Source organism: Canis lupus, chromosome 25 (genome assembly GCF_048164855.1).
Source record: "Canis lupus baileyi chromosome 25, mCanLup2.hap1, whole genome shotgun sequence".
Lineage (NCBI taxonomy): Eukaryota > Metazoa > Chordata > Mammalia > Carnivora > Canidae > Canis > Canis lupus.
The window spans coordinates 32368305-32393703 of NC_132862.1; the positions used below are offsets into that span (position 1 = coordinate 32368305).

Here is a 25399-nt window from a genome sequence, read left to right on the forward strand (position 1 = left end):
AGGAAGTCCCAAAGCCACCATAAGACCTGGTTTTCACAGAGTCAGATGGAGGCACTTAGGGAAAAGGGAGAGGGAGGTGGTGGAGGTGGGGAGAAAGAGAATATGAGCATATAAGCAAACAACTTGAAATGCTTGCACCCTAAAGTTCCAAAATATACAAAGAAATTGAGTGCTAAGAAAAACAGTCAACAAAATCAACAATAGTATCATGAACACACTTCAGATTAATTTTATAGAATGGTTTAATAGAGGCTTTAAATATGCCTGAGGCACTCTTAGTTATAAACAATGTAAAGCTTGAATAATTTATGAAACAAAAAAAAAAGGAATAAATAAGAAGATGAATGGATATTTTTAATGAAACTTCATTTTTAATGAAATGTATACATGAAAGTTACAAAAATTTAAAAAATGATAAATGGGCAAACTCTGCACTGGACACAATCAGAGAAAAAAAAATCTGAATCAAATTAGTATTGAGGCGTTTGCATAGACCATTTCCCAAAGAGATAAAGGGTAAATATAATGAGAGACCTGCTATTAGAGCGGTTTGATTAAGAAACTCCAACATACATCTGTGAGGAGCCCCCCCAAAAAAGAGACTTTAGGGAATTACAGATAAATAGTTGGCAGGTTAATAGCTGAGGATTTATCAAAATTTTAAAAGATAAAAGAGTCCTCAGTTGGAAGACACATCTATTAAATTGCTATAGCACAGTGGGTGAAACTACAGAAAACTGGAAATAAGTAATTTAAAAAATATATTTTTAGGGACACCTGGGTGGCTCAGTGGTTGAGCATCTGCCTTCGGCTCAGGTCATGACCCTGGAGTCCTGGGATCAAATCCCACATCGGGCTCCCCGCAGGGAGCCTGCTTCTCTCTGCCTATGTCTCTGCCTCTCTCTCTCTGTCTCTCATAAATAAATAAATAAATAAATAAATAAATAAATAAATAAATAATCTTAAATTTAAAAAAAATTTTTTTTAGAGAAGGGGGGCAAGGGCAGAGAGAGACAGAGACAGAGAGATAGAATCTCAAGCAGGCTTCACACCCAGTATGGAGCCCAACACGGGGCTCAATCCCACAACCCTGGGATCATGACCTGGGCTGAAATCAAGAATCAGATACTTAACCAATTGAGCCACCCAGGCACCCCAGGGATAAATAATCTTAAAAGCTATTAGAAAGAAAAGACATTGATTACAAAGGAATCTCAGCTAGATTGATAGCATTTTTCTCATCAGCAACAATAAAACCAGATGATGTGAAAACAAGATCTTAAAAGTACTACAGGAAAATAACTAAACTCAAATCTTAAAACCATTTAAGTTCATCCAAGAGCAAGGGCAAAATAAGGATATTTTCAGATACATAAACTGTTTTACCACCCGCAGACTTCTGTTAAACTATAGTAAGTTATACACTAACAAGAATAACAGGAGGGAACGTCTGGGATATAAGGAGCAATTGTTAATACAAGAAACAAAGAATTTAATAAAATGTGATTGCAAAAGTTAAAAAAAATTTTCATAGAAATGTTTTCATTAAAAAATTAAAACTAAATCTTTGGACAATAACATGATAGGGATGTCCATGGGCAGTTAAAACTTGCTAAAATATGAATCATGTTTGGAGGACAAGAGAAAGACAAAATTCATTGAGAGTACAAGGAAATTCAGTTATGAATGTTTCTAAAAATTTTAATGATGATCTATTTCTAAAAGAATAGAAATAGATTTTATAGCTTTTAAATTAGGAGAAGTAAAAAGAAGGATAATGAAAATGTTATCTAAACAAGGAACACATAAAAAGGGACAATAGAAAACAACGGTAAATGGAAAACAGAAAAGATTGTACAAATACTTCCAAGTATATTAAATGAAAATAAATATAAATGGATTATTTTCATCAATTAATTGGGGAGATGTTGTTTAAAAGTACAAACTTTTAACTAGTAGATAAATAAGCACTGGAGCTCTATTGCACAACATAGTGATTATAGTCAACAATACTGTATTACAAGGGTCAAGATTATTAGAAGACTAGATATTATTTTCACCACAAAACGGAAATAATTTTGTGATGTGATTGAAGTGTGAGCTAATGCTACCATGGTAATCACATTGCAATCTGTAAATGTATCAAATCAACACACTGCACACCTTAAATTTACACAATGTTATGTTAATTATATCAATTAAAATGTTTATAGCATATGAGATGCATTTACTTATTTATCTACTTATTTTATTATTTTTTTGAGAGAGAGACAGTGCACAGGAGTCAGGAGAGGGGTAGGAGGAGAGAGAGAATCTCAAGCAGGCTCCACGCTCAGCAAAGAGCTTGTTGTGGGGCTTGACCTCATGACAAGCCTGAGATCATGATCTGAGCCAAAATCAAGAGTTAGATACCCAACCTAATGAGCCATCCAGGTGCCTGGACATTTAATTTTTTAAGTACATTTTATTTATTAATTTTTAATTTATTTTTAATTTTCTAAACTAAGTTTTAAAATAAAGAATCCCAAATAGCCAATAATCCTGAGGGGGAGGGAGAATGAAAATTAAAACAATGAGAAACCATGTAAATCCCATCTAAACTGTCAAAAATGAAGAGTTCTGACTACACCAAGTGTTGGTGAAACTGTGGAGCAAGGGAGAAGTCTAAGCAATAACTAGTGGGAATGTAAATGGGTGCAATCAGTATAGAGAACAACTTGGCAATACCTAGTAACTATAATTATATAGAGCATTCACCCCAGCAATTGCAATTTTATATATGCTATATATATTCTAGAAGAACATGCAAATATGTAAGAAGAGACATTTACAACAGTGTTTGAAGTTGCATTAGGACAGTGAAAAGCTGGTTGCATACATGAATTCTTATACAGTGATACTATGGAATACTATCAGCAGATGAAAATAATAAATTTAACCTGCAGATAATACATTTCTTTAAAAATGTCATGTCAAGAGAATTAAATTGTAGAGTGATAATATGATCTTGTTTATATTTTGTCCATAAGCTTAAGTAGTACTGTACAGTATTTATCATTAAATCTATATCCAGTGGTGGCATAGAAACATGCATAAAGGTAATAAATCAGCCATTCAAGATTGGAGTTACCACTGTGGAGAAGAGTGTGGAATTAGTGTCAGAGAACTGCACACAGGGGCTTCAGCTCTATCTAATATATTTTTTAAAAGATTTATTTTTAAGTACTGTCTACACTCCGCATGGAACTCGAACTCACAACCCCAAGATCAAGAGTCACAGGCTCAATTGACTGAATCAGCCAGGCACCTCTCTGATGTTTTATTTCTATTTAAAACTATATGCTCAGGGCGCCTGGGTGGCTCAGTGATTGACTGTCTGCCTTTGACTCAGGTCATGATCCTAGAGTCCTGGGATCAAGTCCTGAACCAGGCTCCCTTCAGGGAGCCTGCTTCTCCCTCTGCCTATGTCTCTGCCTCTCTCTCTGTGTCTCTCATGAATAAATAAAATCTTTTAGAAATATAAATAATAAACTATATGCACGAACATGGCAAAATATGACTTTAATAAAGTTGGGTAGAGATACTTGGGGTGCTTGTTTTATCATATGCTTTTCTATATTTTGGAAATATTTCTCAATTTTAAATTGTGCATTTGATTTTTTTTAAAAAGCTGGGGAAGGTTTGCAAGAAGGGAACCTTTTAGTTACTCAAAAAATTGTCATTTGCCTATTCTAAGAAGAAAAATAGAAATGTAACCATTTTCTTCTGTTGTTTCAGACACATGTATGACCACTTTGTTAACCTCTACCCACAACTGATTAAGAAACCTTCCATCGTGGATAAAGTACAAGATTTTATGGAGTATGTATAATAGCTTTCCTCTGTCCTCTTTCCTCTTGGAGACTGCAGGGCCTGAATTGGGACTGCAGGGCAATTTTTCCTTCACCAATTTGTTTTTCTACCTGTTCGGCAGGACTCCAGAGCTGGTCTTGTAGTGAGGTATAGCAGTTTTTGGTAATGACATGAAAACTGCTTACAGACATGTCCTCTAAGTTGGACTCTTTAAAAAGTCAGGTTGGATGTCATTATTGTTTGCTTGTGACACATCTGGAGGAAGACACCATCAATGTACAGAAGGCAAAGTGAAATGCCTGGGCTGCTTCCACCTGAGGGCCCCTCTACTCCAGAGATCCCTCCTCATCCTCTCTCTGAGGTGCCTCTGTGTCACAGGCCTGGTTGCTCACCCTAGCTGGAGTGCTAGCTGTTATCCAGTCCTTATCCTTAGCTTCCTCGGAGAACACTGCCAATGTAATCAAGTTTTCTGAGGACTAATAATTCTCAATATTCAGAAGAGTTGTTTTCTATTTGTTTTATATCTAGGATTTGTTTTATATTTGTGGTTGTGATCAATTTGAGGACAAAAGGGCTCCTGGTTTGGCCCTCCAGATCATACACAGAGCAGTCTCTCCATCGAATGCTAATGTCCTACAAAGCATCATTAAAAATTATTGGGCTAGATCCCATGAAACAATGACCTTGTATTCTAAGACACATCTGGAAATAGCATGAAAAAATCAGAAATAGCTTTCAGTATACAAAGTTTTGTCAAATCATTCCCTATAAAGTGCAGAGAACTAAAAGAGGAGAAGCAGAATGGAAGGACTATAAAAGATAAGAGACTCTTGCTAAGCATGCTAGGACAGAGGTGTTGAGGTAGTTACCAGCAACAACAGAAGTAGAATGAACCATAAGCTATGAAAATGATTGGAAAGAAATATAAATATATATAAACCACCCTGTGCTTAAGGAGGTTTTGTTGTTGTTGATGAAATTTACCACTTCCACATACCAAAAAAAAGTTAATAACTTATCCTTACTGATTTAATAAGATATTATGGTTTTATATGAAATGCATTCAGATGGCCTGTCCTTGACTTTCATAGATTTCAATATCACAAGAGGCTAAATGTTACACCTAGGTAGAGCATGCAGAAAGCTATCAAGGAAGAACCATAGTCCCAGAAAGAAATTAAAAATCATTTAGGATTTTCCCTGATAGCCTTTCAAGGTGATTGGAACTTTACAAGATCCAGAATGTAAATTACACTAGCATAAATATCTGAACATATAATCTCTAAATGCTTGGGTATAATTTAGCTTTGGATGAGCAACCATGGAGATCTCTAGGGCAAATCTGATTTCTGTTGCAGGAAGCAAGATGAGTGGACCCGGAAAAACATGAAAGAATACAAGGATGACCCATTTTGGAGACATGTAGGCTATGTTATGACACAAATGGACGGGCTGTATGTAGGAGCAATGAGGAGGGCTATGTTAGAAAAGACAAAGGTAAGATTTTTAAAAGGCTGCTTGGAATTCATTTGGTATGGCAAGTATATTGGAAATTATCTTTAAAATAACATTGCAACCTAGAAGCAGATCAAATTAGGACTAGCTTATAAATTTCTTGCACACAAACACTGTCTTGTTATATTGCTAGCACCTGACTCAGCGTCTGACACAAAATTCAAGGGTAACGCACAATCTCTTTATCTCTTAATCTCTTTCATAATACTGTGCTGTGGAGTAGGTTAAGGAATGTACTGGATGAATGTACCAGCTATTTAACTAACCTAATAAAGCTAGTATTTTAGGTGATATAATTGTTAAGGCAAAATGTCTAAATGTACAAGTTCTATACTTCCCACCACCTATAACACATACACACATACACACACACATGCCCTCATCATAATATTTTCAAAAGCCTTACTAAATCACTGAAGATCCAAAGGTACCATTTAATATACTTCCAGGGACGCCTGGTCTGCTCTGCCTCAGGTCGTGATCCCAGGGTCCTGGGATTGAGTCCCACGTTGAGCTCCCTGCACAGAGCCTGCTTCTCCCTCTGCCTATGTCTCTGCCCCTCTCTCTGTGTGTCTCTCATGAATAAAAAATAAAATCTTTAAAATAATAATAATAATATACTTCCAAAAGTTATGAAGATTTTGTTTCCTGGGGGTAATACACACACAAGCGCGCATACACACACACACACACACACACACACACTATATGTATATATATGTATATAGAAAAGTGTTGCAAAACATTCTTAAATCATATGAACCAAGCCTTAAGTTTAGAAATACAAAATTAAAACCATACTGAGACATACTTTCTCACTTGTCAATTTGGCAGAAATTCCAAAATATGAAAGGCTAGTCTGCTGGGAAGGCTAAGGGGGAAAAAAAATCACTCTCCCAAAATACTGATGGTAATACAAAATGGTATATTTGCTATGGACAGAAAACTCAGTACCCAAATCACCTACTCATTTACTCTTTGTTCAAGGAATCCCACTTCTAGGATTATCACAAAGTTTCACATGCAAAAATTCAATATGGCTTATGTGCTGGCCTCCTCATTGAGGATAATTTATAATAGCAAAAGACTGAAAAATAGCCAAATACATAGAAGACTCACTGCATAAATGATGTACGACAGGAATGAGGTAGATAGCCAAATATGCCATTACATACCAAATACTGTTAATGGAGAGATGTTCAGGATTTGTTATGAAGTGTAAAAAACTAAGGTGAAGACCGGTGGGAATTGTTTACTGCCTTTTATATAAGAAATGGAAATAAGATGGATGCATGGATGCATGGATGGATGGATAGACAGATTTGCTTAACTTTCCAAGAATAAACAACAATGAAAGAATAAACTATAAAAAAAACTATTAAAAAAAGATTACATACCAAAAAAGGAACAAAAGAAAAGGGAGAAGACAGGAATGAAGGCTACATTTCTCTGAATGTGTCTTTATATACATTTGACTTTGGAACTTTGTAAATGCTGTTCATAATTATAAAACAAAATGGAATTATATAGAAGAAAAACAGTTCCTAAAACCTTAAAATGCATTAGTATGAATATATCTAACTATATATCAAGTTCACGGCATGAATATATCTAACTATATATCAAGTTCATGGCATAACCACATGGAGAGCAGTTATTTCCAGTGACCTTAACACAGTTACCACTGTACATTCTTCATGGGATAGATCCTAAGGACAAGAAAAACCACAACCACCATAAAAATAAAAACAAAATTACCTTAAACTGTGATTCAGTAATCTCACCTTAGCAATAATATTAGTGTTGTTATTTTAAAATTTAATAGATATGGTGAGGGGATCCTCAGGTGGCTCAGTGGTTTAGTGCCTGCCTTTGGCCCAGGGCATGATCCTGGAGTCCCAGGATAGAATCCCACATCAGGCTCCCTACATGGAGCCTGTTTCTCCCTCTGCCTGTGTCTCTGCCTCTCTCTCTCTCTCTCTCTGTCTCTCTCTCTGTCTCTCATGAATAAATAAATCTTTAAAAAAAATAGATGTGGTGAGATAAAGCAAATAAATAAATTGAATGTCAAGATTTTCAGCATAAGAAAAATCAGTGAAGTAAAGACAGTGTAGTTTATAAAGTTGTTATCTAAGTAGGAAGTCACTATTTGACTTCCTTTAAAAAAGTCATATTTTTAAAAGAAATTGCTTTGCCCCTTGAGAAGGCTTAGAAATAATGAGAATAGCATTGATCCAGTAGCACTGAGCATCCCCTAGGAGACTATGATTTAAGGTAAGCATCAATATCTCAAATAAGACCAAAAAAAGTACTAGCCATGAAGAAAAATATAAAATCTGCTAATTTAAATAAATTTTTTTTCATCAAAAGACACTATATATACAGAAAGTGAAAAGATATGCTGCAAATCAAGAGTAAATATTTGCAATAATTTAACAAAGGGTTTGTATTGGAAATACATAAAAAAACAACAAATAAATTTAAAGAAAGAAAATACCCAATGTAAAAAAGGGCAGTAGGCAAAAATATCAATAGGAATTTCACAGAAAAGGAAACAAAAAATGACCTATAAACGTGGAGAAATGCTTAATTTCAAAGACATACAGATTAAAAGGTCAACAAGGGGATGCCTGGGTGGCTCAGTCAGTTCAGCATCTGCCTTCAGCTCAGGTCATGATCTTGGGGTCCTGAGATCTAGCCCTGTGTGGAACTCCTCAATGAGTGGGGAGTCAGCTTCTCCCTATCCTTCTGCTGCTGTTCTGTTCATGCTCTCTCTCGCTTGCTTGCTCGCTCGCTTTCAAATAAATAAATAAATAAATAAATAAATAAATAAATAAATAAATAGTCTTTTTAAAAAAATGCCTCAATGAGATTATATTACACACCAGAAGTGGGAAATCTTAACCACTGCTGAATTGAGTAAATTGTTCCAACTGCTTTGGAAAGGGATTAGATGTTACTTGAAACATTTAAAGATAACACGTGTTCTACAACCTAGTAAATACATCAGAGGTTAAAAACATTCTTGGATGTAGAAGGTCCCTATACAAAAAAATCAGAGTACCGTTGCTTTGCTGCAAACTGGAAATACTCCAAATGTTCATCATATTGTGATACTATATATTCAGGTAATTGAATACTTTATAGCAATGAAAATGAATAAGCTATTTCTACACTATCAACATTGATAAATGTCAAAAAAAATAATTTTAGGAGAAGAATGTACATAATATAATTCTATTTGAATAAAGTCAAAAGCAGGCAGATTTAAAAATACATTGTCTGGGGATGTATACACAGATGACAATGTAATAGAAAAGTGGGTAGGGATCCCTGGGTGGCGCAGCGGTTTGGCGCCTGCCTTTGGCCCAGGGCGCGATCCTGGAGACCCGGGATCGAATCCCACGTCGGGCTCCCGGTGCATGGAGCCTGCTTCTCCCTCTGCCTCTCTCTCTCTCTCTCTCTCTCTCTCTCTGTGACTATCATAAATAAATAAAAAAAATTTAAGAAAAGTGGGTAAACAGCCACACAGAATTTAGCAGATGCTTACTCTTGGTAAGGAGGAGGATGAGATTGGAGGCTTCCAAGGCACAGCTAATGTTCTATTTCCTAATCTGTGAGGTGGGTTCATAAGTGGTATTTTTTTTCTATTTCTTCTTAAATTGTGCATATACATTTTATTCTTTCATATGTATGGTACCATTCTTAATTTTAAAAATAAAGGCAAAAAAATTAAAGGCAAATTACAAACTGAAAAATAATGTTTTCACTTTATATCAGACAATGAACTAATTTCCTTAATATTTAAAGAACTCTTAAAAGTTGATAAGAGAAAGAATAAGAAAAATAAATAAGGCATATGAACAGTTTACAAAAAAACAAATCCGAAGGTTTTTAAACATGCTCAGCCTTACTCCGGATAAAAGAATTACCAATATAAACTACAATGAGATACTGTTTTTCACCTATCCAAATGGAAATAAACTCAGTGTTTAATATGTTGTTGAGGCTGTAAGAGTGTCTATTAAAATAAGCCCAACGAAGACAATTTGGCAATATTTATTAAAATCTAAATCACTTCTAGGTATCTATCCTCACCACATACAAAGTAATGTGTCCAAGATTGATTATTGTAACATGTTGTAACAGCAAAAGACTAGAAAGCACCTAAAAGTCTATCAGTACAATACTGGTTAAAATATAATGTATCTAGTAACAGGATGATGGGATTTAAGGAGGGCAACATGAAGTAATGAGCACTGGGTGTCATATGCAACTGATGATAACTGAACTCTGCATTTGAAACTAATGATGACTATATGTTGGCTAATTGAATTTAAAGTTATATATAATATATATATATAGTGTTTAAGAGAATGAGGAAGATTTTTACATCTAAAATGGAAAGGTCACCAAAACAAGTGAAAAATATTAAGGGAAAAGGAATCAAGGTGAAGAGTAGTGCTTACAGGGGCACCTGGATGGCTCAGTGGTTGAGCATCCGCCTTTGGCTCAGGTCATGATCCCGGGGTCCTGGGATTGAGATCAGGCTCCTCGCAGAGAGCCTGCTTCTCCCTCTACCCACGTCTCTACCTTTCTCTCTGTGTCTCTCATGAATAAATACATAAAATCTTTTTTAAAAAGAAAAAGGAGTCGTGTGTATAATCACTACCATTTGTTTAAAAAATGTGTTTATAAGACACATTAAAACATCTAAAGATAGACACAGAAACCAATAAAAGTGGCAGACTGGAAACAAAGTGGCACCTGAGCAAATGGAGGATAGGAGTAAGGAGAATTTGTACTGTAGATCTGAACATAATTTTTTTTAAGATTTATTTATTGAGGCTAGAGGGAGAAGGGAGAGAATCTCAAGCAGACTTCCTGCCCCACGCCCACCACCTTGAGATCATGACCTAAGCTGAAATCAAGAGTCTGATGCTCAACCGACTGAACCACTCAGGCGCCCCACCCCCATCATAATTTTTAAAATCTTGAATAATGACAGTATTACTTATTCAAAAAACAACACAAAGAGAATACTTCTATAAAAAATCAGGTTCTGGTTTTTGCTTTTTTGCTTTTGTTTTCTAGGTTAAAATGCCATTTGTGTTTGTCTTTTCACCAACTCTGCCCAAAGACCAATTTGTAGATCTCAGCCCCAGGCTACTCTGGTGGATTGACTCTTGTCAAGCTGTGCTCTCTAGTTAGCTCAAATTACATATTCAAGTCTGACCATTGCTTTGGGGTAAATGCTGTTAAGCTAGTGACTCCTACATTAAACACACAATAATTTTTTTTTAAATCTTAGTTGAATATTTGCTATAAATCAGTGATTCTCAACTATGGGCAATCTCCCTCCAGACATGGCTGGCAATGCCTTGGAAGACACTGTTGGTAATCAAAACCAGGAGGGTGTTACTGATACTAATGGGGAGAGGCTGCGGATGCTGCTAAATATTTTATAGTGCACAACCCCCACAAGAAAGAATTATTTGGCCCAAAATAATCACTAGTGTTTTGGGTATCAAAATCTGTTAACACATCTCTTACAAACCATAAAGTAATAATTATTTTATAAGCCACAGTAGAATCTAGTGCATTTGTTCCATTAGGGACCCTGCCAAAGGAATAACTGAATGGATCTCTGACAACAGGAAAACTAGAAAAATGGCATCCAACTGCCACAAATCACCTTTAAGACCAGTCTTTGTCTTTTTCCAGCCCATGACCCTGTTCCAGATTCAGTTCCTGAATGCTGTTGGAGATCTGTTGGATCTAATTCCCTCGGTTTCTCCCACAAAAAATTCCAGCCTGAAGGTTTTTAAGAGATGGGACATGGGACATTGCTCTGCTCTTATTAAGGTGAGACACATAGCAGCCTCTCTCTTTTTTCCTTGCTCTGGTCCACACAGGCTTTTTCTATATGTCTCCCCAAGTGTGTATCCACACTCCACGCCTCTGGCTCGAGCCATCTATCAGCTCCTGGTTCCTCTATCTAGAAGTTAAGAACTGGAAGGAGCTGATAGAGGGAGTTGTAAGTACAGGATGTTACCTATGTTTCTTCCACCATTCTTCCCATGCGTTTTGAATCTCCTGCTCCCACCTCCCACAGTCTTCCATTTTAGATACTTAAAGGACACATTACAGGTTAATGTTTTGTCCCATGGCCATATTTTCAGATAATATAGCAATGAAAACCCAAATTGACACAATCCCTGGATACTTCCTACACTTGTAGTCAGTGATCTATATACATCTGCGTCATTCACTATGATTCTGGCTATAGGTTCTTCCTGGATTTGAGAACATCTTTTTTGCTCACTCAAGCTGGTATACATACGCAGCCATGCTCAGGATATATAAACACTGGGACTTCAACATCAAAGATAAAGACACCAGCAGTAATCGCCTCTCTTTCAGCAGTTACCCAGGTAAATAAATTTAGAGGGACATCCAAGTACTCTGAGTATTATTTCAGAATGCGACCTTGGTGATTCAAAGTAACTGGAATGGGAGAAGAAATCTTTAAGAGGTCAGTATGCATGAATGAAAATTGGTTTTCAGAATGCCTCTTGATGGAATACAGCGCTAGTGCTTTTATTTAATGGGATGGTGTGGACAAAGTTAATAGCTGCCAAAAATTCACTTCAACAAATTCCGAGTGAGGTACAAGGCACTTTACTGGGCTCGGCGGTGGAAGCCATGATCGGCGACAGAGATCCTGCTCTCAGTATCTCCTCAAGGGCCTGTTTCTCTTATTCATCACAGTATCCACAGAACTTAACCTTGTGTGTGGCACCTTGTACTTAATCCATTTTTGCTGGATGAATGGATGAGTGAATATGTAAGCTTATAAATCTCACACTAGCAAGATAAGTACAATACAGATAAAAATAGTATTATTGCCGGGTACTTTGTGTGCTACAGCAGGAACGTAAGGAATGTTATGAGTACTCAAAAGAGGGTCAGCTCACATCGGATTGTCAAGGAAAGGAGAGAGAGATTGACACTTGAGATGAATCATGAATGATGACTAGAATTGGAACAGGTAGAAATGGGTGGGAAGGACAGACTCTGTGGAATAGGAGTTGCAATCCCCTATTCTTAGAGGAGCCAGGCAGATGATGTAAAACGGATCAAGGGGGGCTGGTATAAGAAAATAAAAGTTCAAACAGTTGTAGCAAACATATGACCCACTGAAAGGGCTCCAGGTGCTCAGCTCCCACTGTCTGTTGGCACTCAGCAGTATGGAAATCAGTGTTGCTAGATCCTCCAAATGCTGAAGATAGAAATATGGATTTAAGAAAACCCACTGGGTGAACCCAACAAAACATGTCTGCTAGCTGGAATCACCCCCTCAATTGTAGGTTTGCAACCTCTTCAGGGAACATCATGGGTAAAGAGAAGGAAAAAATTCTTACTAAATATCTGAAAGTCCAACATGGAGACAAGGTGGACACTTCTGACCTTTAATTACATATGTGTAACTTACAGGGTGGTTGTAACAACCATCTGTTGTATCTATGGACCTTTGTCAGAGTATTATCCCCCACTCCTGGTATTATTGTTCCTAATAGAATTGATACCATCGCATTAGGACTTCTGACCAGTGGCATAACTTGATATTTTTCTGTGCTTGTGACCTGATCCTTCCTTTCAAAACACTTTGATTTCATCTTTCTTGGTGCTTGCTTAACTGTTTTAGTATTGAGGGGGACTGGGCACTCGTCTCTCAGAGTTAGACCGTGTTTTGATTCTTTGTATTCCTTTAGAATGAAATTTAAGAACTACAGAAGACTGAGGCTAGTCTAATAGTCATATTCTTCCTCTTATTTGTAATAAAATGCAATGTTCAGATGTTACCTATACTGCTTTGAAATCTCTGCAGAATGATGTTCTTCCATAGTCTTAACAAACCTGGATCCCAAAGGTAGTGATGGGGAAGGACATGGAGGAAGTTCCTATGAAAGGTATAACACTTAACATCTGCACATATGTATATATATTTTCAGAATACATAGACACATAGATAATAGAGATTTTTTGAGCATTTAAACTGAGAGAAAACACTTTTTCTAACCCCAAAGTGTTTTTATAGGAGCTTGTATAGCAATGTGATTCATATTTTAATTGGACAGTTTTGTTCTCAGTAGCAAACATGAAAAACATGTAGGATCTTATTTCTATGACGAAGAATTGTTTGATTAAAGGATCAGCCACTTTGGATTCATCCAATACATGTGGGGCTAAACTTTGCCAAGAACTTAATTCCATGTGTGCTGTTGATTCCAGAACAAAGCTGGATGGCTTGTTTGTGTGGTGGGGGTGGTGGGGGTGGTGGGGGTGGTGGTGGAGGAGGAGGAGTGCCATCATAGATGGAGTGGATTAGGAGTGTGGTATCAGGACCCAGAGGCTGTTCGTGACATGAGCAAGGGTATTAAGAATTACTGAGTCAGAACAGAAGCTATAACAAGTCATGAAATATTTGTGACTTGGCTGAGAGGTACGTGTTTAAGATGACAATAACTGGGCTGATACAGAAACCATTATACTAAAGATAAAAATAACTTTGACTATTTCAAATGCACCTGTCCATACTTTTACAATACATCATGAGACCCCACCCCACCCGATTCTGTGGAAGTGACCATCAAGATGATTGCCATGAAAAACACAAAGGCTTCAAGACACAAAGACATTTTTTTGTTCTGAGGTTGTCAAAAAGGAGAATGGTAGAGCTTGGACAGCTATAAACTGTTCCTCCATGGACAAAATCCAATGATTTTATTTTGGCAAGCCTCAGTTTTCTCATCTTTGGAATGAAACTAATATAAAGGCTTACTTCACAAAGCTGTAAACATTATGCAATTTACTTATTCATCTACAATTTTCTATGAAGTTGTTGTGTTAGGCAAAGTATTTATGATGGGAAATAGGACAGACATATTCACTATTCTAATAAAATTTGTATTCTGGTGAAAGAGACAAAAAAGCAATGATTAAAGCATAATTTGTGTAATAATAGGGAAAGACTACTTTGGGGATGTTGAGATAGTTTCCAAGAGAAAGTAAAATTCAAGTTGAGACACAAAAACAAGTATAAATTGGCCCACAAATGGGAACAATGGGATGATAAAATGTTCTACGTGGGCCAAACAGTGAGTGTAAAGGCCTGTAGGCAAGAAAAAAAAAATGTGGAGAAGGCCCGAATGAGGAAATGGAGGATAATGCAAGACCACGAAAGTGGCAAGTGATAGAAGAGACATTAATAGATTTGCATTTTAGAATTACCTGGCCCATGAGAGGAGGAGGACAAGAGAAGCTGGCAAGAGAAGCCTTGGCAATTTAGAAGCCTGAGGCAATAATCCAGGTGCATCAAGCCACGTAAGGTTTTGTAGATGGTCAGTCAGTACGTGGATGGAAGATTGTGATCCATCATCAAGAAGAGAAAAATATCAACAATGACTGCTGAATTACTCTAGCAATTCATGAATTTCATACTCCCGCATAATAGAATAGAAGAAACAATAGTAATCTAGCACACCCAGACTTATCTAAATCTCATGCTCTGTGTTCACCAGAGCCCTAGGTGACTCCATAATAAAAATGGAGGTGGTTCTGTCAAGGAAACTAATGTAATAACCCCTCTCTTAATCTAGATGAGGTAAGGTGACGTGGTAGCTTAATAGTCTCCATCCTTTCCAGATTGTTTTTTTTAAAAAGTGGTAAAGAATTTCCTTTATCCTTGGGGAAATTATTTCACCTGAAGATACTAACATGATATGTCCTGAGAAAGTCAAAAGTAGATTACAAGTAGGCCAGGGGCTGATAAACCTCAGGACTACCCTCAGGCCCAGGTGAGTGATGGTTCTTCTTTGAAGTGCATTCCTCAAAATTTCCTAAGTGCCCCCTCCAGAACCTCGAGACCAGCCAGGTTGGCAGTACTAGGGCATCCTGGCACTGGCCTGTGTCCCATGTGTGCCTTATTTAGGGGGTGCCTGGGTAGCTTAGGCAGTTAAGTGTCCAATTCTTGATCTCAGCTCAGGTCTTGATCTCAGGGTTGGAGCCCTCTTTAAAAAAAAAAAAAAAAAAAAAAAAAAAAGTCCCCAGCCCATGTGTGTCTTATGTAGGGAAGCACTTTTACAGAAATTTTCAAAATGCCCTCCTAGTGCCCAGGACCAGGAAGGATAGCAGAGCCATCAAGGTGAGGCTAAGCTGAGACAGGAACCCATGTGAGCTCTTCCCTCCATCCCTACCCAAGCAACAAGATATTGCTCATCAACATAAGGGGCTCTGGGACTCCAGCCTCCAGGATGGCCCTGGTGAGCAGATCCTTTCTGCTGCCATCACAGTGTATTTTCTGCATGATTGCGCTGACAGTGTTGGTGACATGATGATTTGAGTGGCCCTCATATCAGACACAACCTGTGTTCAGAGCTCTAGGCTACAGAGATTGCTCTTACCCTTGGGCTTAAGCATGTATGTGGACCTGGTTGTCACTGATGTACCACGTCCTTTCAACAGCACTGGAGGGTGGCAGAGGAGGCAATGAGTGAAAGTTACCCTGTGCTCCAGTGCGGGTCTCTCGGGACGGTCACCCCACCCCCACCCCCACTGGCTCTGAATCATGTGTTCAGTGGTCCTCTGGGGAGCGTTAGGCCTGGCCCTTTTAAAGGCTCTTGAGAATTTTGCTCCACGACACAAACAGACCTTTGCAGCAGATGTCATGCCCCACAAGGCAATTTCCTATTCTCTCAGGTCAGTCTTCAGCTGGATGGACATTCCTTGTGGGATTGGGACTGCTCTTCTGGCTCCGCCCACAGGCTTCTCACCTATCCTGCCCATTGGTGGGGGTGTGTGGAAGGTAGGGTTTAGTCAGTATGGAAAGAAAGCACATTCTAGGAATGCAATGATTACAGCATAAGAAGTCCAAGAGAAGACAGACACAGACGGAAAATCTGTTGATGTACGTTTATGCTATAAAATTCTGAATGGCGCTTTAATGACCAGAAAGGGAGTTCTCATTCACTCTTTTCTGGACATTCTTGGTAAGATTTGCATCTGTGGTCATCATTAATAAGTACAGTAATGCTTTTTGAGAGAGTCCTTTGAAGCAAGTGTTCACAGGTGGCATGATAGACTGCAGACTTGCAGAGTCATTAAGTAAATGGTGTTAGGGAACTGCAGAGGCAAAGAAATCTATGTTGTTTCAGTACAAACAGGTTACAAAGAGTCTTGGCTTTATTAATTATAACAATATTGCTACCTTTTTCCATAGTGGGCAATATAAAATTATTCAGGAACAATGCACTTAATAATAAAGAATGTAGAGAGTTAGTACCTGGACACTTTAAAGAATCTTTATGTGTGCTGATCAGACAATAGACAAGTATATTGGTATCTTTCTCTACCCATTATTCCAAATCTTCATTTATAAGTCTCTATACCTCCTATGGGCCTATGAATTTTGCAATCTGCCTTTTCATCAAATTGAGCCCTGCAAAAAATAATTCACCTGGGGCTCTGGAAGCTCTAAAGAAGGTAGCCCTGGATAACCTTGTTCTAGAAGCATCCCATCCGGTTTTGAATTGCCATGGTCTGTTTTACCTGACAACTGAGGAAGATAAAAGCCCCGTTTATCCTCCTCCAGGATAAACCAACTATTGATTTTGGTTATGCAGTCAAGAGCCAAAGAAGTAAGACATAGAAATCCCATAGGGAATGGCAGCACTAAAAAAGGTAGTTGATACTACTGTATGAAGACTTCACTGCCAAAAGGTCTACTGATTTTGACATTGAATCTTTGAATAAATTCAAAGTAAATCAACATATCAGTAATACTGAGTCTTTCAATCCACAAATATTGTATCTGCATTTATTTAGGTCTTCTTTAATTTGAACAATGCATTATAAAGGGTCTTGCATGCTTTTAGTTATTTTTATATCTAAATAATTTCTGATGCTACTATAATCAAAAATGATATTTTATTCCTTTTCCAGTTGTTCATTGCTTTTATAGTTTATTGCTTCATAACAAGCCTCTTCAAAAATTAGAGGCTCAAAATAACAATAATCCGTATCTCATGGTTTCTATGGACCAGGAATTTAGATTAGGACACAGTGAGGATGGCTTGTCTGTACTTCTCTGTATCTGGGTATTTAGCTGCAGACGCAAAGACTGAGGGGCTGAAATCTACAAGAGCTTAACTGAAGGTAGAGGATATACTCCCGAGGTGACTCACTTACATGGTTGACAAGATGGTGCTGGCGAATCGGTTCCCCTCTACATGGGCCTCTCCACAGGACAGCTCAAGTAACCTCATGGCAAGGTGTCTGGCTTCACCCAGACCAAGTGATCCAAAAGAACAAGGCAGAAGCAGCAATGCCTATTATGACCTAGTCTCAGAAGTCATACATGGTCACTTCCACCACATTCTATTCATTAGAAGCACATTATTATGACCAGCCCACATACAAGGAAAGGAAATTAGAATCTATTTTTTCAAGGGAAGAATGTCAAAGAATATATGAAAAATTTGAAACCATCACAATATAGAAATATGATTTTTTTGTGTATTTACTGTGTACCTTGAGACTTTTCTAAGTGCACTTGGTTCTAACAACCATTTTGTAGATTTCTTGGGCTTTTTCTGTATACATAACCATGCCATCTCTGTGTAAAGACAGTTTTACTTCTTCCTTCCCTTATATGTCTCTGTTTTCTTGCACAATTGCACTGGTAGGACCTCCAGGACAATGTAGACTAGAAGTGGCATAAAAATCCTTTCCTGATTCCTGATCTTAGGGGAGAAGTATTCAGTCTTTCACCATAAAGAATAATGTTAGTTGTAGGTTTATGGAAAATACCCTTTGTAAGCTTAAAGAAGAACACCCCTCCATTTTGTTTAATGTGGTTTTGTGAAATTCTCAGCTTCTATTAAAATGACCATATATTTCTCCTTTACTAACATGGTGAGTTCCATTGGTTGACTTTCAGATGTGAAACCAACCTGGCATTCCTGGGATTAACCCCATTTAGCCATAGTATTCTTTTATTTATTCTTTAATCAACTTACTAATATTTTGTTAAGAATTTTTTCATTTGTATTTGTGAGAGATATTGGTCTGTGGTTTCTTGTAATAGTTTTGGTGTCCTGGTAAGCCTGTCCTTATAATCTGAGTTTGGAATTATTTTTTTTTTTATTCTGTGTTTTCTGAAAGAGTTTGTGTAGGACTGCTAATTTTTTTTCTTAAATGTTTAATAGAATTCATCAATTAAGCTATCTAGACATGGGGTTTTTTGTTGGAAAGGTTTTAACTATGAATACAATTTCTTTTATTGATACAGCACTATTCTAATTCTTCTTGTGCCACTGTTAAAAATTCTTCAAGGAATTTGTTCATTTCTTCAAAGTTATCATGTTTGTAAAATGAGGAAAATGAGTAAAGTAAAATGACCTAAAGCTATTTATAGTAGTTTCTATGAGCCCTTTAATGTCTGTATCTGTAGTTAGGTCCTTTTAATCATTCATGGTACTATATCTTCTTTTTTGTTATTTAGTCTAGCTTGAGATGTGTCAGTTTTACTGTATTTTCCAATACCCAGATTTTATTTTCATTGATTTGTTTCCTATTGTTTGTTCATTCATCCTCCTTGTTGATTTCCATTCTTATCTTTATCATATATCTGACTATAAAATATCCATTGTTTGTTGGTGTTGTTCTTTCAGAAACAATTCATTTTGCTTTTAAGTTAAAGGGTTAAAACTAAAAAAGAGCCATGAGCTCAAGACCTCCCAGGCACGCCATGGGGTGGAGCTTTTGCACAGGGAACAAAGCTGGAATATATTCAAAGTGTTTTAATTGAGGATTCCAGTAATAATGATTCCTAAGAGGCTGGGTCTTGAGGTTTAATTATCTGTAAGTGAGGTTCTCTGGAATGCGCTTAGTGTGTCTCATCAAGACTGCAAGCATTGCTACTTTGCATAACATCCAGGCATCCCATCACCTCCCTCGCACACATACACACACCCTTGGATTTAAAATTCTCAGGGGAGATTGCTAAAAATGCAAATTCCAAAGAGTCATCCATAGAAATTCTTACTGAGTTGGTCTGCGCTGGAGCATTTGTAACAAACATACCAGGTGATTCTAAAACACTGGATCCAAGCCCATCCACTGAGACTCTGGCAATTCTATTGGTCTGTAGCAAAGATTTTGCTCAGTCTTTTCTTGTATTAAGTTCAAATACTTTAAAGTGAGTGCACAGGAAGAAGAAAGAAGAGTCTCAAACCTCCAAGAAAATGTAGCTGCCTCTCTCATAATCCATAATGTTATTACCTGCCTAAATTACAAAATTGCCTACTTAGTATACAATAATTACTTTTACTGATTTCATGTTACCTCTTTTATCTCAGATACTTTCATCCTAAAGCTGAAATATATACACTTTGAAAGTTCATACACACCAAGATTTATGTCTTCTGCTTTTTAAAACATAGAACCAAGGGAGGAAAAGAAATAAAAGTAGAACAAGGGTACCTCTTTCAAAGAATTGCAGATAGATTTTATAGCACTTCATTTCTGTTTTCTTAAGTGCCATTCTTTCATTCTCTGGCACCACCCAGGGAACTGAGGCCTTCCTTTGCCCAGGCCATACCTATCTCTCTCCACTCTACCCTGTTTAAACATGCAGCTCCCCATGACTCACTCTCTTTTTCATTGTTTCTACTGTATTTCCTCCATTGTGTGTGTTAAGAGTTGTTGCCATCTGCAAGACTACATATTTGTTCCCATCATGTCTGTCAAGTATTCAGTATAGTGGTAAAGGCATGTGTTGACAGTTAAGTCTTTGGTTTATTCCTGAAAATGCTGTTTATTAGCTTTAAATGGCTGAGCATTTTAAAAAGTGGCTCATTGAAGTGCCATTTTGGTGACGATCAGATGGTGTTCCTCCTTCTAAAGCAAGGTGTTCGGTGTATGGTAGGTACACAGTCAATGTTAGTCACCACTATCTCCTCTTTCTTCCTTAGATTTAACAGTTATTTATTGAGCACCTACTCTGTGTCAAATCCTCTTTTTGGTGCTGGAGTGAACAACACAGAAAAAGTCCTTGCCCCGATGGAGCTTACATGCTATGGGATAGATGGAAAAGAAAACAGTAAACAAATTAACATAAAGTAAATAAGATAATTCATTATTGAAGAAAAACAGATTTCGTTTTGATGTGAATGATAACAGACTATGGATTAAATATAAAGCTAACTTCTTTATAGTCACTCTAAGTAATTTTTAAGAGACCTACTAATTCCTTTATGTGGACCACTGCAGGATATTCAGACTTTACAGTACAGGCTTTGTGTGCTTGAATGCACAATAGTATGAATCCTTCATTGATCACATTCCTACTGCAAGATTAGGCAGAAATGTGCTTAATAAATACTTCCTTGATTGAAGAATAATCACTGGAAGGAGAAGTGGAGATTGACTGCTACCAGTTAGGAATCTTAGCAGGAAGACAAGCAAATAAATGCCATTCGGGAAGGTGGGAAGACTGAGTCCTTTGTTAAGCAGGCAAAATAAATGGCTGTAGGATTTTATGTCCTGGGATAATAGGGCTTCCCTTCCTAAGAGTGAGGAAGCAGAAGAGCCTCCAGCTGCCACTGTAAAGCAGAGGTTCTGGTAGAGCTTGGAGGGGAGCCGAGAGAAGCCCGGAGGGTGGTCTGGGCATGAGCCTTCGGGAAAAATCTCCTGAAGGAATTCTGATATAGTCTCTGAATTGGGAATTACTGTGTAGTGCTGGGGACATACTCTGTGTGTCATACATGCTTATTCACTGGTTATCATGCTGGCTTAGAGACTCAGGCAGACAGCCTAGCACAGGTTGGTGCTCTCCATAGGGCAGAGAAATGATACTGTCCCTCTTCAGTAGTGGGAAGAAGTTAAGTGGAAAGACTGAGAGCATGGTACAAAATTATTTTGTTTTCCCTTAAAAGAGGAAAGAAAAGAGAGTCCCCAAAGGTCAGATGTGTTAAATCAAATGGCAGTAAGACCTTTTAAAACAAACTGTGTTATATAATTGGATTATTAATAAATTGTATCACTTTGCTTTTCCCACATAAAAAAACAATCTCCAAACCTTTGTGGCTTGAAACAATATGTGACTATTAATGCTTTTGAGTCCACAGGTCAGCTAAGTGGCTCTTTCTAGACACCTCAGCTGCTCGTGTTCATGCATCTGTGGTTGTCTGTGGAGTGGGTGTGCAGCCTTGCTGATTTTGGAAGAACTCCCTTGCATGTTTGGAGGTTGGTGGGCTAGAATTTGACCTTGGCTAAAATGGTTGGTCCTCCTCCACACAGTCTCTCACATAGAAACCAGACTCGACTGGACTTGTCTACAAGACAATAACAAGGTCCCAGGAGAGTAAGCAGCAATGTGCAAGGTTTCTTGAGGCCTAGCCTCAGAATTCGCACATTCTGTTAGCCAAAGCCAGATCCAAATCCAGCCCAGATTTAGGAGATACAGAAACAGACATCTTTGGATGGGAGATGCTGCAAAGTCACACTGCAGAGAATATGGAGGGGTGTGTGTGTGTGTGTGTGTGTGTGTGTGTGAAGAAATGCAGCATAGCTATTTTTATAATCACAATCCATACTACTGACACTGAGTTGTATGTTACTTATGTTCTTGGTCAACACTGATTCTATTCTTTGGGGGGGAAATTAGTGTGTTTGGTCTTTGGAGCTTTAGAGAAGTTAATTAATGCAATATGGGAAATTGCACATTGTAAACGCCCCTGATAGGATACCAAAGGTACATTATTGTGCTAAAACAATGGGTCTAAAAAAATAAATAAATAAAAAAAAATAAAACAATGGGTCTAAATAGCATCAGAGGGTGGTGATCACTTTTTTTATGATTCAAGTGTTTTAAGTCTTGAGATTTATTAACCGTCAGGGTTCCCTTTTATTTCTTAATAAATTCAGCAATGAACTTAACATGAAATGTTATTTGCAGGCTGGCTTTCATTCTTGACTGTGTCACTTTCTCCTGATCTAAAACAGTCTGCCTTTCAAAACTGCTAATGATAGATAGAAGCAAGATGCTACCAAAGAGTATTTTTTTCTATGTAATGTTTCAGGACTTTGTCCTCCCACTCAGCCTTTTCCTTTTTTCATCTTAAACTCTAAACTATAGAATTAACCTTCTTGATTTGTTTTGCAGGCCAATTCACTGTCATTGTTCCAGAGTTCTGGGTGGCCTACATTTTTCCATCTTTAGTAAATAATCTTGCTCTTGAAGGAACCACGGCGCCTTCCATGTTAGTATTATTCACACATATCAAAGAACGCCTGCCCTCTGGTGTTCATAGAGGTTGCTACAAGGCGTGAATTAGCAAGTTTATTATGTCAGAAATACGACATTCCACTTCATGGAGATTTTCTACCAGAGAGCTTGCCCAAGGCTGCCAAGTATGGTTGTGCAGTTTGAACACTGCAAAACAACCACAGCCTGAGAGGTGAATGGTCATTGAAATCCAACCCACACTTTGCTTGTGAAGCCATGCATCCAGTGTCCTGGCTGTATCTTCCAAGAGGAGTTGCCTATTAAAATTTCATTCAAGGGAGCCATCCACTCATCAAGCCTTATCCCACGTGGAGTGTGCAACTTTCTGTCATTTATGCAAACTTCTGATGGGCCGGTGACAGCCTTGTGGAGGTTCATTATGAGCTGGTTGGACACTGCTTTCATCATGTACCCTTCTGACTCAGAAATCTCTAGAAATTAAAATTACTCCATTAGCACTGAATGACATCACTTAGTCCCAGGTTATCAGAGGAAGGGAATAAGGAACAGAAGCGAAGTATGAAGTGCCAAAGTTATTAGTTGCAATGCAGGGAACTAAAATGCAGGCTTTCTGACTCCCATTGCAGCTCTAAGTGCTTATCTTTAGCTTCAGGTGTTCCTATTATTTGTTTGCACCCTACCTATCCCTACCAGGCCTAGAAGAGATGCAGAATGAATGAATGAATGAATGAATGAATGAATGAATTTTCAAATATATTCTTTTTTTTATTTTAATTCCAGTGTAGTTAGCATGAAGTGTTATATTAGTTTCAGGTATATAATATAGTGATTCAACACTTCCATACATCCTCTTATGCTCATCACAAGCACCCTTCTTAATCCTCATCACCTATTTCACCCATCTCCCCACCCACCTACCTCCCCTCTGGTAACCATCTGTTTGTTTTCTGTGATTAAGAGTCTGGTTTTTTGGTTTATCTATCTTTTCCCTTTGTTCTTTTGTTTTGTTTCTTAAATTTCACATGAGTGAAATCATATGGTATTTGTCTTTCTCTGACTTATTTCACTTAGCATAATGCTCTCTAGTTCCATGTATGTCATTGCAAATGGCAATTTCGTTCTTTTTGATGGCTGAGTAATATTCCATTCTATGTATATACCACTTCTTCTTTGCCCATTCTTCTATCAATGGACACTTGGGCTGCTTCCATAATTTGATTATTGTAGATAATGCTGCAGTAAACATAGAGATGCATGTATCCCTTAGAATTAGTGTTTTCATATTCTTTGGGTAAATATTCTGTGCAATTCCTGGATCATAGGGTAATTCTATTTTTAATTTTTTGAGGAACCATGATGTCTTCCATAGGAACTACACCAGTATGCATTCCCACCTACAGTGCACAAAGAAGGGCTCCTTTTTCTCTACATCTTTGCTAACACTTGTTCCTTGAGTGTTTTATTTTAGCCATTCTGACTGGTGTGAGGTGATATTTCGTTGTAGTTTTGATTTGCATTCCCCTGGTGATGAGTGATGTTGAGCATCTTTTCATGTGTCTGTTGGCCATCTGTATGTATTCTTTGGCCAACTGTATTTTCTAATGATTCTTGGTCTCAACCTCCCAAACTTCCAATCTCCTAGGCCATATCTATTCCTGCTGTACATCTTTGTTCATACCTGTGATGGTCACTGCTCTCTACCTAGTTGACTCCCTTTTTTTAAAGATTTTATTTATGTATTTATGTATGTATGTATTTATTTATTTTTAAATATTTTATTTACTTTTATTCATGAGAGACACAGAGAGGCAGAGGCACAGGCAGAGGGGGAAGCAGGCTCCCTGCAGGGAGCCTGATGTGGGACTGGATCCCAGGACCCCGGGATCACACCCTGAGCCAAAGGCAGATGCTCAACCACTGAACCATCTAGGCATCCTATTTATTTATTTTAGAGACAGAGAGCATGAGTTTGGGGAGGAGCAGATGGGGAGGGAGAGAGAGGGGAAGAACCTCCTGCAGAGTCTGCGTGAGCACAGAGCTCCATGCAGGCTTGACCTCACAACCATGAGATCACGACCTGAGCCAAATCCAAGAGTCAGATTCTTAATGGACTGAGGCCCTAGGTGCCCCATAGTCAAGCCCCATAGTCAACTCTTATACAAGCTTCAAGACTCAGTTCCAGATCTACTTCCTCCATGAAGCTTTCCTACTCCAGCCTTCACTAAGCTAGAAGAAGGAGAGCCATAAAGGCTGAGTGTAGGTGTTCACACTTGTTGGAAAGAGCACTGGACTGGTTCAAGGACCTGCATTCTAAGCCCAGGTCTGTCAGGAGCTGGCTGTCTGGTCCTCAAAGATGCCCTCACCTCTCTGAGCCTCATCTTGTTCTTCCTGATTGCAAAAGCATCAGATACATTGGTGTTCCTCCATGTGTGGCCTGAATAGTGCTGGTGAGGTGGTAGTAGGTAGTTCATGGACAAGCAATTTTGCATGTTAGTAGAAATGTGTTTATTTTAATGTGTTTTCTGAGGAGAAAAAAAGCAAAAACATTAATTCCACAGTCCCTCAAATATTATTGTATGTGACAAGTTAAGTATTTTAAGTTTGAAAAGAGAGTTAATTTAAGGAAAAATAGGAAGTAAATAATAGTACAAGTAATCAGATATGGCAGAAATCATAAGCTGTATTAATTAAAATGGTGGCAGTTTGGGAAGCTCCAAAGGA

The 25399-nt window shown here is 37.9% G+C and overlaps 1 protein-coding gene and 1 long non-coding RNA gene across 7 annotated transcripts in view; one reads left to right on the top strand and one right to left on the bottom strand.

Moving 5' to 3' along the window:
* LOC140617453 (uncharacterized) overlaps positions 1-17764 on the bottom strand; it is a 143209-nt gene extending 125445 nt beyond the window's left edge. For all 5 annotated transcript variants that reach the window (XR_012017686.1, XR_012017685.1, XR_012017683.1 and 2 more), the window contains exon 1: positions 17617-17764. This is a non-coding gene — a long non-coding RNA (uncharacterized lncRNA). The remainder of the gene's footprint in view (positions 1-17616) is intronic.
* Positions 1-25399, top strand: part of PLBD1 (phospholipase B domain containing 1) — a 51031-nt gene that overhangs the window by 16859 nt on the left and 8773 nt on the right. For both annotated transcript variants that reach the window (XR_012017680.1, XM_072798942.1), the window contains exons 3-6: positions 3778-3861; positions 5211-5349; positions 11092-11232; positions 11657-11801. Coding sequence is in view for 1 of the 2 variants with exons in the window: in XM_072798942.1 (XP_072655043.1) it covers positions 3778-3861; positions 5211-5349; positions 11092-11232; positions 11657-11801 (509 nt within the window). In the remaining variant the exon portion in view is untranslated. The remainder of the gene's footprint in view (positions 1-3777; positions 3862-5210; positions 5350-11091; positions 11233-11656; positions 11802-25399) is intronic.